General features: G+C 41.1%; 1 protein-coding gene across 5 annotated transcripts in view; it reads right to left on the bottom strand.

The window, feature by feature from the left end:
* Positions 1-16,227, bottom strand: part of LOC134336674 (peripheral-type benzodiazepine receptor-associated protein 1) — a 321,894-nt gene that overhangs the window by 71,843 nt on the left and 233,824 nt on the right. For all 5 annotated transcript variants that reach the window (XM_063031028.1, XM_063031030.1, XM_063031029.1 and 2 more), the window contains 2 exons: positions 13,488-13,538; positions 6,633-6,834 (listed from right to left, as the gene is read on the bottom strand). In XM_063031028.1, the coding sequence (XP_062887098.1) occupies positions 6,633-6,834; positions 13,488-13,538 (253 nt within the window). The remainder of the gene's footprint in view (positions 1-6,632; positions 6,835-13,487; positions 13,539-16,227) is intronic.

The following is a 16,227-nucleotide window of genomic DNA, read 5'->3' as shown; positions in this document are numbered from 1 at the left end:
GGTTCCTGAGGACTGGAAAATTGCAAATGTCACTCCACTCTTTATGAAGGAACGGGGGCAGAAGAAAGGGAATTATTGGCCAGGTAGCCCGACTTCAGTGATTGAAAAGATGTTGGAGTCTATTATTAAGGATGAGGCTTCAGGGTACTTAGAGGCACACAATAAAATGGGCCTAGCATGGTTTTCTAAAGGGAGAATCTTGCCTGACAAGGCTTTTGGAATTCTTTGAGGAAATAACAGACATGAGAGTCAGTGGATATTGTTTAGTTGGATTTTCAGAAGGCCTTTGACAAGGGGCTACATATGAGGCTGCCTAACAAGCTACGAGCCCATGATATTACAGGAAAGATACTAGCTTGGACAGAAGATTGGCAGACCAGCAAGAAGCAAAGACTGGGAATAAAGGGGGCCTTTTCTGGTTGGCTGTCAGTGACTAGTGGTGTGCCTCAGTGGTCAGTCTTCGGACCACTTCTTTTCACATTGTATGTCAACGATTTGGGTAAAAGAACTGATGGCTTTGTGGTCATGTGGAGGGGCAGGTAGTGTTGAAGAAGCAGGGTGTCCACAGAAGGACTTGGATAGATTGGGGGAATGGGCAAAGAAGCGGCAGATGGGATATAATGTTGAGAAGTATATGGTCATGCACTTAGGTACAAGGAATATAAGTATAGACTAAATTTTAATTGGGAAGAAAATTCAAAACTCAGATGCAAAGGGACTCATGCAGGATTCCCTAAAGGTTAACTTGCAGGTTGAGTCGTTGGTAAGGAAGGCAAATGCAATGTTAGCATTGATTTTGAGAGGATTAGAATACAAAAGCAAGGATGTAATGCCAAGGCTTTATCAGGCAATGGTCAGACTGCAGGTTTGGGCCCCTTATCTAAGAAAACATGAGTTGGCATTAGAGATGGTCCAGGAGGCTCATGAGAATGATCCTAGAAATGAAAGGTTGAACATATGAGGAGCGATTGATAGCTCTGTGCCTGTACTCACTGGAGTTTCGAAGAATGAGGGGAGTCAAATTGCAACCTATCGAATATTGAAAGGTCTGGATAAAGAGGATGAGGACAGGATGCTTCCTCTTGTAAGGGGTTTCTTCTTTCACATTATTTGCTAACGCTAATAAAATGGTTTCTTTATTATGTTATAATAAAATGGCTTCTCTGTAATGTTAACTGCTGAGTTAACGGTAGCAGCTTGTTTGGATTATAATTACTGATAATGGGAATTGTATTCATTTGCTAACCAATTGGGATAGATGTTATTCTTTCTTGTGTGTCTGTAAGCTATTGTTTTTGCGGGCTTTGGGGAGAAGGCGCGATGGTGACAGAGAGAGGAGACGCGATGGGAGAGATGCTGTAAGCTGTGCGAAGATGGGACCCAAGAGGGAGTCCGAGGCCCAGGGCTTCTCGGGAGGAGAACCGAAAAGGAAAGACATGCTGGACGCGCTCTGGTCGACTACCGTGGTTGGTCCCAGGCGGCGGGTTGAGGAGGTCGGAGGAGATCGAATGGTGGAAAGAAGACTCCATTAATTGAGCTCCAACGGCTGAGCACAAAGTGGTTGAACTCTGATAAGTTTGGCACCTTTTACTTTCCTCTGATATTGTATCTCTATTAATTACATAGTTCCAGTAAGATCTATAAAGTGTAATCTATAAATCATACATTGTGTACTGTCTGTTAATTGGTGGTGTGGGGTACATCACACGGCATCCACACAAACTTGATAACCCAGTTTGTTGGGGATGAAGGCTGCTCCCCCTAGATGAAAGCGAGCTGAGCGAGTCTGAGGCTTACCAGGAGGCTACACTTTATTGGAAGAGTCTAGGACCAGAGGACACAGTGTCAGAATTGAGGGATGTCCATTTAGGATAGAAATGAAGAAAAATTTAGCCAGAGGATGGTCAATCTGTGCAATTCATTGCCACAGATGGCTGAGCAGGCCAAGTCATTGCCTATATTTAAGGTGGAGGTCGATCACATAATTAAACTTGTTTAATCAGGGAATACACGAGGAAATCTGCAGATGCTGGAATTTCAAGCAACACACATAAAAGTTGCTGGTGAACACAGCAGGCCAGGAAGCATCTCTAGGAAGAGGTACAGACGACGTTTCGGGCCTAGACCCTTCGTCAGGACACCAAATCAGGGCATCAAAGGTTACAGAGAGAAGGCAGGAGAATGGGGTTGAGAGGGATAATAAATTAGCCATGATGAAATGGCGAAGCAGACTCAATGGGTCAAATGGCCTAATTCTGCTCCAAAGTTTCATAGTATTATGATCTTAGTCAAAGTGATAGTATATTTAGGCCAAGTGTACAAAACAAGGAATAAAAGACATTTTTGATTGGACAGGTGACTGGAGAGAGCAAGCAATTTCAAGTACTTGGGTGTCAAGATCTCTGAGGATCTAATCTGGTCTCAATATATAAATGCAGCTAAAAAGAAGAAAATACAGCAGCTTTATTTCATTAGGAGTTTGAGGAGATTTGGTTTGTCACCTAAAACACCCAAAAACTTCTACAGATGTACCACTGAGAGCATTCTGACAAACTGTATCACTGTCTGGTATGGAGCCGGGGGTGGGGTGCTACTGCACAGGATTGAAAGAAGCTACAGAAAGTTGTAAAATTAGTCAGCTCCATCTTGGGTACTAGCCTTGGTAGTCTCCAAGACATCTTCAAGGAGCGGTGCCTCAGAAAGACAGCGTCCATTATTAAGGACTCCCATCACCCAGGACATGCCTTCTTCTCATTGTGACTGTCAGGAAGGAGGTACAGAAGCCTGACGGCACATATTTAGTGATTCAGGAACAGTTTCTTCCCCTCTGCCATCTGATTCCAAAATGAACATTGAACCCATGAACACCTCACTTCTTTAAAATTTCTGTTTTTGTACTACTTTTAATTTTACTATTTAATATACATAAATACTTAATATAATTGAGATACATATTTATTTCTATATTATCATGTATTGCATAGTACTGCAAATTAACAAATTTCACACCAATGCCTGTAATATTAAACCCGATTCTGAAAAAAGTGTTAAAATATTTAAAAATTAGCAATTTGCTGATGACAACAAATCAAGTGCTAAATTTTGACATGAATCTGAAAGATCACAGATGGTTTGAGAACACTAGCTATTAAACCATTCATATTCCAAAGGGGTAAACAATCAGTATGGATAGGGTGTTGTTGATTGTGTCAATACCCTTGGCCTCAGATAACCTGACTTGAGTTCACCCTTCATAAAAAATGCTGGTGAAAGCAGTAGGCCAGGCAGCATCTATAGGAAGAGGTACAGTCGACGTTTTGGGCCGAGACCCTTCATCAGGACTAACTGAGAGAAGAGACAGTTAGAGATTTGAAAGTGGGAGGGGGAGTGGGAGATCTGAAATGATAGGAGAAGACAGAAGGGGGAGGGAAGGAGCCAAGAGCTGGACAGTTGATTGGCAAAAAGGATACGAGGCTGGGGAAGGGAGAGAACCATGGGACAGAAGGCCTAGGGAGAAAGAAAGGGGGAGGAGGGGGAAGCCAAGAGGATGGGCAAGGAGTTATAATGAGAGGGACAGAGACAGAAAAAAGAGAGAAATAAAAGGGGAAAGAAAAAAAATAATAAAAATAATAATAAATAAATAAGGGATGAGGTACGAAGGGGAGGTGGGGCATTAATGGAAGTTAGAGAAGCCAACGTTCATGCCATCAGATTGGAAGTTACCTAGATGGAATATAAGATGTTGTTCCTCCAACCTGAGTGTGGCCTCATCTTTACAGTAGAGGAGGCCGTGGATAGACATGTCACAATGGGAATGGGACGTGGAATTAAAATCTGTGGCAACTGGGAGATCCTGCTTTCTCTGATGGACAGAGCGTAGGTGTTCAGTGAAACGGTCTCCCAGCCTGCATCGGGTCTCGCCAATATATAGAGGCCACATCGGCAGCACCGGACGCAGTATATCACCCCAGCCGACTCACAGCTGAAGTGTCGCCTCATCTGGAAGGACTGTCTGGGGCCTTGAATGGTGGTGAGGGAGGAAGTGTAAGGGCATGTGTAGCACATGTTCCGCTTACAAGGATAAGTGCCGGGAGGGGGATCGGTGGGAAGGGATGGGGGGGGACGAATGGACAAGGGAGTCACGTAGGGAGTGATCCCTGTGGAAAGCGGGGGGGGGGGGGAGGGAAAGATGTGCTTAGTGGTGGGATCCCGTTGGAGGTGGCGGAAGTTACGGTGAATTATATGTTGGACCCGGAGGCTGGTGGGGTGGTAGGTGAGGACAAGGGGAACCCTATTACTAGTGGGGTGGTGGGAGGATGGGGTGAGAGCAGATGTGTGTGAAATGGGAGAGATGCATTTGAGAACAGAGCTGATGATGGAGGAAGGGAACCTGTGAGTTGGCTGGGGTGATATATTGCATTCGGTGCTCCCGATGTGGCCTTCTACATATTGGCGAGACCTGAAGCAGACTGGGAGATCATTTCGCTGAACACCTACGCTCTGTCCGCCAGAGAAAGCAGGAGCTCCCAGTGGCCACACATTTTAATTCCACGTCCCACTCCCATTCTGATATGTCTATCCACAGCCTCTTCTACTATCAAGGTGAAGCCACACTCAGGTTGGAGGAGCAACACCTTATATTCCACTAGGTAACCTCCAACCTGATGGCATGAACATTGACTTCTCTAACTTCCATTAATGCCCACCTCCACTTCGTACCCCATCCCTTATTTACATATTTATTTATTTATTGCCCCTTTCTTTCTCTCTCTTTTTTCTCCCTTTGTCCCTCTCACTATACTCCTTGCCCATCCTCTTGGCTCCCCCCCTTTCTTTCTCCCTAGGTCTCCCGTCCCATGATGCTCTCCCTTCTCCAGCCTCGTATCCCTTTTGCCAAACAACTGTCCAGCTCTTGGCTCCATCCCTCCCCCTCCTGTCTTCTCCTATCATTTCGGATCTCCCCTCCCCCTCCCACTTTCAAATCTCTATCTCTTCTTTCAGTTAGTCCTGACGAAGGGTCTCGGCCCAAAACGTCGACTACACCTCTTCCTTTAGATGCTGCCTGGCCTGCTGCGTTCGCCAGCATTTTTCATGTGTGTTGCTTGAATTTCCAGCATCTGCAGATTTCCTTGTGTTTGAATTCACCCTTGGAGGTTTTCAATATGTTCTTAGCTGGCCATGCAATTTTAGCTTCTTATTTTCCCTGCTGCATTAGTAGTGCATTAATGAATATTATAAGTAACACAGTTCAGTAATATCAAATAAAAGATGCAATGCAATTGATCTTTACTCTGATGATGACAATCAGCTTATTCTTTCATTGCAAGTATTCCAATTTAAAATTGCAATCATCTCAATAAACCTATGAGAAACTTATAGCTACAAAGATAAACAAAGCAGCATACAAGTGTGAGTGTTACAACATTTATCTTCTGTAGGAGGAGACTGCTGGTGTACGGAGAAAAAAAGACTTGAGCTTGGAAAAGTACAATAACCTCAATGCTTCTGAGGAACTTCTGGTCCATTACCATTTCACAGAGAGAAGGAACAGTTAGAACAGTACTGAGAACTTCAAGGACATGCATTAGAAGGATATTGAAATCCTTTGAAAATAGAGAAAGGAATAATACACAACCTCACAAACTACTCACTTGCTCACCCCATCAGGCACCTACTGTGCAACATATAAAGTGTCTTCAGTTTCCACACTGGACTCATTAGCCACACTTGAGCCCATAAAACTGCAGTGGAAGCAAGTTATTCTCAATACCAAGCAATTTCCTAAGATGAAGGCCAGGCAGCATCTATAGGAAGAGGCGCCTGAAACGTCGACTGCGCCTCTTCCTATAGATGCTGCCTGGCCTGCTGCGTTCACCAGCAACTTTGATGTATGTTGCTTGAATTTCCAGCATCTGCAGAATTCCTGTTGTTTTCCTAAGATGAAGACCCTATTAGCACCTTCCATGACCTTAGGATAATCGAAAGTGTTTTACATTAATTCAGCAGTTTTTTCAAATGTAGCCTCAAGTGTGGTCTAAGAAAACTGGTCACCAATTGGTATACAACAAGTCCAAACACCCAATAGCTACAATATGGTAATAAACAGACAGCTCATTGTTATAATACTGGTTGGTATTGTCCAAAACACAAGGGATAATTCCCCTACACAACTTCCTAATCTGTATGAGGTCTTTACAATTATTTCAGAGAGCAAACAGAGCATCGGTCTCCACCTCATCTAAGGGACCACACTGCCATCAGTGCAGCACTCTAGGTATTGCATGTCAAGTCTCTGGATTGGGTGGGGGGGAACCAAGCAAGCCAGAAAGGTTTAATCAGATTGAAATCACAACTGGCCATGAAATCTTCAATGAAAAACATTAAAATTCAAGCAGCAAGCACTCAATACAACTTGAAAAACATTGCTGTCAGACAAGATCAAGTGAGACTTGTTAAGATATTGAAAGTTCATTTGCAGAATTTTGTTTTTTGAAAATCAGAATGATGATCTGATCTCAAGACTGAGATCATCATTCTGATTTTCTAACAAAATTTCGACAGATGAACTTTCAATATCTTATATAATCCCTATCATATGTTTTGTAAGGCTCATGGCACTCTAATTCTGTTACCTTTTTCCACTGGTGATTCAACTCCATTAAGTAGTTGGGGCTGACTGCGAGAGAGTAATCCAGGTGTATCTGAGTTGACAAGGGTGCTGGTTAGTAGATCAATGTTTCCAGCTTGCAGACGAAAGTGCTCCAATTCCTGGGAGAGAAGGCTAAACTGTGTGCTTTGACTCCTACATTTTTCTTCGAGATCTCGTACCTTTGCCTGGTGGAAAAGATGAAATGATTATATTCAATGTATGGAAATTCTAAGCTGCAGCATATCAATTTCCAATCTGGTACAATGCTTAATCACTATAATTTAAAGTCTGGGATTTGTCTCACTTGGTCCTCAACACTGCTAGTAAAGCATGTATATGTTTCACAGTGGTATAGTACATATTTTGCACCTTGAACATAAATGGAGAGCTGAAAATAAACAGGTCTTGTTAGAGTTACATCTCATTTTTAAATGACCACCTGGAACTTTTAAAAAGAAATTGATATAAAATACCTTTACACATTAACTTTCATGACCTTAGAGTACTCTCAAATTTTTTACTTGCCATTTAAGGAGTTGCTGTTAAAAAGAAGGCAAAAGCACTCAATATGGGAACAATAAAATCCAATAAACTGCAATGCGATAAATCACCAGATAGGGTCCAGGATGAGTACAGGGAGTTAGGAAAGAGGCTGAAGAGCAGGACTTTGAAGGTAGTAATTTCTAAATTACTCCCAGTGCCGCATGCTAGTCAAGGCAGAAACAGGATGGCAGTACAGATGAACAAGTGGCTGAGGAGCTGGTGCAGGGGGCAGAGTATCAGGTTTTTGGATCACTGGAACCTCTTCTGGGGCAAAAATGACCTGTACAAGAGGGACATTTTTGTTTGTTTTTTTTGTAGGGAGGTGAGATTTGGGTGTTGATGATTGTGCTGCCTTTCTTTCTTGGTTTCATGGCTACCCAGAGAATTTTAGAATTTTATAGTTGTTTACTTTGGTAATAAAAAAATCTTTTGAATCTTTTACTAATTGTAACTAATCTAAATTTACCAAGTGCAATAAGTACACAAAATATTTTCTTCATTTAACTTCGATTTAATATTGTCTTAAAACGGATCTTCCTGATTCACATACCAAATTCTGTCTAAGTTGTGTTTCAATTCATACTACAGAATATAATTCCTAAGTTGTTTACTTAAACTTCAATCCTCTAATCTTATGTGGTCAATATCTTGACACTGCATTTGTTGTTACATGGACAAGAGACCAGAATGTTAAAGGGGTAAATTTTATGTAAAATTAAATAACAGAAGTCTGATTTTACAATGATTTGATTACAACACACTGCCTCAGTTTGACCAGCTAAGTTACAATTTATATCATTAAGGAATTATCTATTTACATCACAAATAGGAAGCACCTTAATTTTTGAAAGGTAAAACATTGTAGCACTCTCTTGCATTTGGAAGCATTCCTCTGGTATCTCATCATGTCTCACAAAGCATTGCTAAGTGAATCACATACAGTTAATTAGCTGCATGGAATAGTAATAGCTATTTTGACAAGACACTGCAAACAGTGGTAATTACAAAACTAATTTGTCTAGTTTTGTTAGCATTGGTTAAGAAAAGAATGATGACAAGGGTGCTGAATGTATTCCCTCAGCTCTTAATAGTATGAATGAAATTTTACAGTACATTTGCCTCAATCATAAAACAGGCTGACTCCTTGCTTTGTCTCACCTGAAAAGCAACGTCACTGACAATGCAGTATTCCTCTGGTACAAAGCAGCTTGTCAACCTATGTTACTTCCTAAACTTCTGAAGTGATATACAGACCTGCAAACATTCTGACTTCGAGTAAAGCATTATGTCGACTGAACCAAGTTGACAAACCACTCAAAAGATAGTGTTATGGTGCACTGGGAGATATGTGGCTCAAGATATGCTGAAGTCTCCAAGTTACATCAAAAGCATAGAGGGGTCCTACTGCTTTTAATAAAGGTAAGATGAAGAAACTAATCAATATAATATTCCTTTGTTGTTTTGGTTTTCACCACAAAATGTACTGGTTTAACTGGAAAAAAAATTAGAAAAGGAAAGGCCATAGAACACAGGTGCAGAATTAGGCTATTCAACCCATTCAGTCTGCTCCCACCAATTGATCATGGCTGATTTATGACTCCTTTCAACTCCATTGTCCTGCCTTCTCCCGTAACCCTTGACATCCCTACAAATCAACAACCTATCAACCTCTGCTTTAAACATACCCGATGACTTGGCTTCGACAGCCCTCTGTGGAAATGAATTCCACACATTCACCTCCCTCTGGCAAAAGAAAATTAGTTACATTCAAGACTGTAAGTTACTGCCTGTCTTCAAAATAATTAAGTCATAAAATTATAGAGCCATGCAAATGCTAATAAACCAAACAGAATAACATTTACAGTTGCTTTTCATTTTGTATGTGCAGTGATTAAAACTGGAAGGTTCACATTCAAGTAAGCAATATATGTACTTGCATATATTGCAGAGAAAGCACCACAGATTTTCCAAACACAAACACACAGGTCTACACGCTAAAGAAAGGGGATTGGTGGTTGTATGAATACCTGCATGCAGTCCAATGTATTCTTTAACAGGGGAAAATGGAATAACATTAAATAAAAACATGCTTCAAAGCATTCTTAAACCTCAGTTCAATAAATTTTACAAAACTATATCTAGAAATATACCAACTCTTGCTGCAAAACTAGTCAGGTCAACTCCTACAATTTAACAGAAGTCAATGATCAGTATTGTAAAGAATGCTAAAAATTTAACTCTGTTCAGTTAAAAAAAATTTACCTCGAATACATCTTTAAAACAACTGTCCATAAACCATTTCTAACTTAACCAGGTCTGCCCAGTGATTATTTGTAGCTGTCAGAGCAGTTTGCTTTCATACATTCACAGGTACTCACATCAAGATATGAGTGAGTGAATGAAAGGAAGATATTAACCCTCCCTAAACTCTAATTCTGAACTTTAGGTAAAAAGTTGCAGGTTCCATTCCTTATTCCATATTGTCTCTGGTGCAAAAAATGTATTTAAGGTAAGCCCTACTACGCAAGCTCTTGTAAGTTATTATTCTTCAAAAGTACTCAGGTATTTTTTGAAAATGTAGTGAGGGTTTTACCTGCCATTTTCCTTTCAGATTGTGAATTTCTTCAATTCTTCTTCCATATTTGTTTCATTATCTTAAGTCTGTGCACTCTATTCCATAAACACTCTATTACATAGGTAATTTCTGTTCACCCATTCTTCTCATAATTTTATACACTTCAATTAAATTTTTCCTCAATTTCCTCAGTTTCCTTTGTTTCAAAGGAAAAACCTCAACTCTGACCATCTCTGCTCAATTTTTTCAGCCGGGGCAACATCCTTGTAAATGTCTTGTGCATCTTCTCAGATGCTTTCCAAGTCCTCATGGTGATCAGAACTGTACATCATTGTACAGTATTCTGCAGTAGGTGAAACCACAACTCTCCACATTATCACAAGCTAACAATTATTTAATGAAGAACCTAGAGCCAAATCTAATGAACTGTTAGCAATAGATGGCTGGTTAGCAATGTCAGATTGTCTGATGACACCACTCTACCACCCAGCATGTTGGGATTGGGAACAAGGTTTGGATGAGGACTCCTACCAAATAGCTTTTTAAAAAATAAGTGACTTTATTCAGTATGTACTGGACAGAATCTATTTAAACAGCGCACCAGAGCCAACAATCTGAAAGACCTGCTTAGATTGTGCAGAGCCTACTGAAACACTCCATTTTAGGATTAAGGTCAATTCTTCACTGTGATACTAAGAGTGGAAGATAATTCAAATTGTGCATGTAAAACATTGCTGGGATTGCAGTGATCAATCCTTTCCATTCTTGCCAAAAATCGTACTGCTACTTTTTGCCAAGGTAGGACATGGATAGGTTATGATGTACCCAAGAAGCAGTAGACTTGAAGGTAAACAGATCAGAATGTGCTAAAAATGTTCTGAATACAACCTCTCTGTAATTGTAAAGAAGCTGACAGTGAAATGTTTATAAAAGTCTGTGTTGTTTGAAAGGTATTACTATATTTCCTTACAGCCTAAGTAGACATCATTTCAGCCCATCAAGTCAATGTCTGTGCACTAATTTGTCCTGTGACAACTCTCCACATATGCTTATCAAATACCCCCAGATTATGTCTCTCATCTACAGCACATATTGGGGGAACTTACTGCAGCTCGTTAACTTCCCAACCTGCAAGTTTTTGAGATATGGGAGGAAACCAATGCAACCAGGGAACCTACTCAGCAGAACAGAAAATGTGCAAGCTCCTCGCACCTGCAGCTCTGGAGGTCAGGACTGAACCTACGTCAATGGAGCTGTGACTCAGCAGCTCTGCTAGCTACACCACTGCTCTCGCCAATAAAATGGTATCCGTACTTACATGATACCTTGCTTGGAAGAACTGCATGATTTTTTGTTGATGCAGAATGTGTAGTTGGGGAAGTTATGTCTTGTATTTGTAGATTAGCAGTTTGTGCCATCAGTAGCGATGCACTTAGTGAAAAGAAAGCATTTCTCCTTGGTGCATAAAATTCAAAATTGACTGTTAGTTGTACTCAGATGACCTGATTTCAGCATTCACTTTGCCTTGGCAATCTGGTGAACTTTGGCAAAAACTAAGAAATACCTCCTTATCTGGAGTATTTGAGAGGTAACACATTTTCACACAATGCTGTGGCTGGAGCTGCTCCATGCGCTTCTCCTGGAGTTGCTATTCAATCAAATTATGTTTATGGTTCTATCGATAAATGGAATCAACACTGCAATTCAGGGAGCAACTGCTCAGCCATTAGGAAGAGTTGTCTGAGGAGGGACTTCACAATGACTTTCCTGGTGCAGGCAAAAGAGTGACATGCCTGTACTAGAACAAATGGTTGCCTCCCTTCTTGAAGGTGGACATGCTTACAGCATCTGTGTTCACCCTGATAAATTCTCTTCTAAGACATGGGGACAGGATTGTGGATTCAAGACTCAATCTCTTTAGTGCTAAGTTTAAGATTTTCAGCAATAATATTATCTGCTCCAGCAGCTCTGTTTTTTTTTTAAAATTAGGCTAAGGCCTTTCAGTTCTCATATGTCAGGAGTGGCAGTGAGGTAGACCAAGAATGGTGCTGTGGTATAGAGTCAAGGACACATACATCATGAACACAGTTGCAATTGAGGACATCTTAAAAGTGTCCTTTCCAGTCGACACTGACTGCTTATCTTCAGTATCTTCATCTGTTTTTTTTTCCTGTTCTCAGAGGTGTTGGGCTTTGGGTGTTTGGGTTGCAGATAGTTTTTGGGTATTTATTTTCTGCATGGCTTGATGGTGCTAAAAACACATACATCAGTAAACTGTTGAAACTTTTGCACTCTTTCCTTCTTCTGTTCTTTAAATCACAGGTTTTCTACCAGATCTCTGCCTTGAAACTCTACTTTCCACTTGAAGAATGCTAAAGCTGCTAGTCCAGGAACACAACATTTTTTGAGGTTATTTCATTCATTGTCATTTTGGCCACTTCTGAAGAAGAGCCTTCAACCTGAAATGATAAATCTGTCTTCTGTTGCTTGGCAAGCTGAGTGTTTCCAGTAATTCGTTTTATCTCATACCAGCCCCAGATCATCTGAATGAAAAAGCCAAGAATCTCTTCAGAGAAGTCAATTATTGTGGATTTCAGGGTAGTCCATACACTGTTGCTCCTGTTGGCTAGCAGAGAGGTACTTTCTAAAAACAGAAACCCTTATGGGGTCCTTGTCAGTAACATTGATCTTCTGGTGGCAATATTACTGCTGATTTTGGTTTTTGGGGCCAGTATGAAGGAGATTATACAGTGGATTAGGCATTGGACAAACTAGGAGTCATCTGAACTTGGACCACAGTATTGTCATGCAATCTGTGTTTATTGAAAAAATCTTAGTTATGACAAAACTGTTTCCAAGCATTTATTGGTGAAAGATCCTGTAGAAGCTAGGGTTTACCACTCTTTTCTTGTTGATCACACCTTCTGAGCGGACTCCACCTTCTCTCAGACTGGTGTTGAACTTGTCCACAAAGATCAGTTTCCCTCCCTCTGGAATTCAGACCAGGATATTTTCAAAGGTCAAAATAGAAGCTCTCTTTGCCTTTTCGAAAGCTTCCAAGTTTGGGGTTAGGTACAGTTGACTGTAATGTAATAATGTGCAAAAGTTACCCGACAGTAAAAGAAATCATGTATGGCTATTTTTGCTCTACATGATGAAGTTTAGGTGTGGAACATCATGACCCTCATGGACAGTTCCAGCAGTGACAGACTTGAATGAGATTATGATTTCATAGTCCAGAAACTCAGATGCTTTAACAGTGCCATTGCTGTCCTGAGTGAGGCATGAGAAGCAGGACATGGTCTGTGGTACATTGCTTTCTGAAGGGCAGATTAGAAGAAGAACACCATCTACATAGAATAAAATTCAACATTTAGAATGAGCCGGTCTGGTGTCTCAGTAGCTTCACTGCAGAATAAGTCAATGTCATGAATCTGCACCTCACAATAACACTAAAGCAACATGCTACGGCTATCATTTGGGTGGATAGGCCTGCAAAGAGCAAAATTATTTATACAATGGTGCTGGCAGGACCCTTGAACGCTCCTGATCCCAAATGCAATAACAGAACTACTGAAGAGAGCATGAGAGAGTTGACAATCTTATGGAGGATAGTCAAGCGTCCAAGTCTGGATTTATCTTTCCAATGCCACTTTTGAGGGCATGTTCAGGATTTAGATTAATATGAAAAGAAAAGAAAAGAAATGGTTGGTCACTTACCTCCAACAACTGAACCACACCTTCATGTTCCTTCTTTGCTTCAAACTGGGCCTTAATGTAAAAAAGAAAAGATTAATTAAATTGTGCAATAGTGTCACAGACACTACAGCACAGAAACATGCCTTTCCGTCCATCTAGTCCATACTGAACCATTAACCTGCTGAGTTCCATCGATCTGCATCTGGACCATAGCTCTCCATACCCCTTTCAACCATGAATCTATCCCAATTTCTCTTAAATGTTGAAATCAAACCTGTATCCACCACTTGCACTGGCAGCTCATTCCAGACTCTCACTACTCTGAGTGAAGAAGTTTCCCCTCATGTTTACCTTAAACATGCCACCATTTATCATTAACCTTTGACCTCTACATATAGTCTCACCCAACCTCAGTGGAAAAAAAGCCAGCTTACATTTACCCTATCTATACCCCTCATGATTTTGTATACCTTGATCAAATCACCCCTCAATCTTCCATGTTCTAGAGAATAAAGTCCAAACCTGTTCAAACTTTCCCTATAACTCTGGTCCTCAAGCCCTGGCAACATCCTTGTACATTTTCTCTGTATTTTTTCAATTTTATTTACATCTTTCCTGTAGGTAGGTGACGAAAATTGCACATAATTTTCCAAATTAGGCCTCACGAATGTCTTATACAATTTCAACATAACATCCGAACTCCTGTACTCAATACATTGATTTATGAAGGTCAATGTGCCAAAACATTTCCTTACAACCCTATCAATCTGTGATGCCACTTTCAAGGAATTACAGAACTGTATGCCCAGTTCCCGCTTGTCCTACCACTTTCGTCAGTGCGCGACTGCTCACCGTGTAAGACCTACCTTGTTTGGTACTCCCAAAGTGCAATACCTGTCTGCATTAAATTCCATCTGCCATTTTGCAGCCCATTTTTCCAGTTGGTCCAGATCCCACTGCAAACTTTGATTGTTTTCCTCGCTCTCCACTACATCCCCAATCTTGATGCCGTCCGCTAATTTGCTGATCTATTTTATCACATTATAAACCAGATTGTTTATATGCCGTAGATGACAAACAACAGATCCAGCATTGATCCCTGCAGCGCACCACTAGTTACATGCCTCCAATCAGAGAGGCAACCATCTACTACTACTTTCTGGCTTCTCCCGTGAAGCTAATGTCTAATCTAATTTACTAACTCACCTTGAATGCCAAGTGACTGAATCTCCTTGACAACCAACCATGCGGAACCATAACCAGGGCTTCAATCTCTCTCTAAAAACAAGGTTCACTAAACCTGTCGGTCTTGCCTTTTATTCTGACAGGAACATACAAAATCTGTACTCTCAAAATTTCACTTCCGAAGGCCTCCCTTCAGAGAAGGGAGGAGAAGATGGCGGTGCGACGCAGTGCGCGCGGCCGCTCCGAAATGATATCATAATTGTGAAGTAAGTACCGTGCACAATCCTGATTTGATGGAGACAGCCGTGAGAAGCACGGAGGAACATCTGGAGAAACTTCCAAAATCCCCGCTTCGCTGCCGCTGCTACTGTGTGATCAAGAATCCACAGAGGGGAAGGCCCCAAATTCTCGACTTTGCCTATTGCCGGGGCCGGGGTTGAAGCGCTTGGCAGAGATGGTGCTTGGTGTTGGATGGCTGGTCAGAGGCTCCAAGTTTTCAGACGGACTCAAGAGTCAGCTGTGGTCGGGTGCTTCCAGGGTGCTGCATCGGCAAGTTTGAGGCGCTGGAAGCTCATGGCAGGGAGAGTTTTTCTTCTTTCAATCATCTGCGTGAGATGATGGGACTTTCGAGAGACTTTGAGACTTTTTTTTAACCGTACCCATGATCTGTTCTTTATCAAATTACAACTATATGTTATAATCATGTGGTTTTTGTCAGTTTTTCAGTCTTGGTTTGTCTTATGTTTCTGTGATATCATTCTGGAGGAACATTGTATCATTTCTTAATGCGTGCATTACTAAATGACAATAAAAGAGGACTGTGTGTCCTCATAATCTAATCTAATCTAAAATAACCTGTCCCATTTCGCACTTGCCAGATCCTTTCTGATACCATTAAATTGGCTTTTCTCCAAACTTAGAATCTCAACTTGAGGACCAGACCTCTCCTTTTCCATAATTACCTTGAAACTAATGGCATTATGATCACTAGATACAGTATTCCCCTGCACAAACTTCTGTCACCTTCCCTCTCTCATCTCCTAACGGGAGATCTAGTATCACACTTGCTAGTTGGGACTTCAACGCAATGATTAAGGGAAATTTCCTGAACCCATTTAACATACTTTTTCCGATCCAGCCCTTTTACAGTACGGAAGTCCCTGCCAATATGCAGAAAGTTAAAATCACCCACTATCACAACCTTGTTTCTTGCAACAGTCTGCGATCTCTCTACAAATTTCCTCCTCTAAATCCCATGGACTATTGGGTGGTCTATAATATATTTCCATTAATGTGGTCATGCATTACTTATTCCTCAATTCCATCAATAAAGCCTCACTAGACAATCTCTTTAATTTGTGACAATGTCTGAGCAATGCCGTGACATTTTCCTTGACTAGTAATGCCACCCCTCCCCCTTTAATCCCTCCTGCTCTATTGTGCCATAAACAACAGAACCTTGGAACATTGAGCTGCCAGTCCTGCCTCTCCTGCAACCAAGCCTCATTATTGGCAACAATGTCATAATTTCACATGCTGATCTACGCCCTAAGCTGCTCAGCCTTTAATACAATAT

This window comes from Mobula hypostoma, chromosome 23 (genome assembly GCF_963921235.1).
Source record: "Mobula hypostoma chromosome 23, sMobHyp1.1, whole genome shotgun sequence".
NCBI classification, from domain to species: domain Eukaryota; kingdom Metazoa; phylum Chordata; class Chondrichthyes; order Myliobatiformes; family Myliobatidae; genus Mobula; species Mobula hypostoma.
The sequence above is the reverse complement of the archived record's forward strand: the minus strand, read 5'-3'. Positions and strand labels throughout refer to the sequence as shown.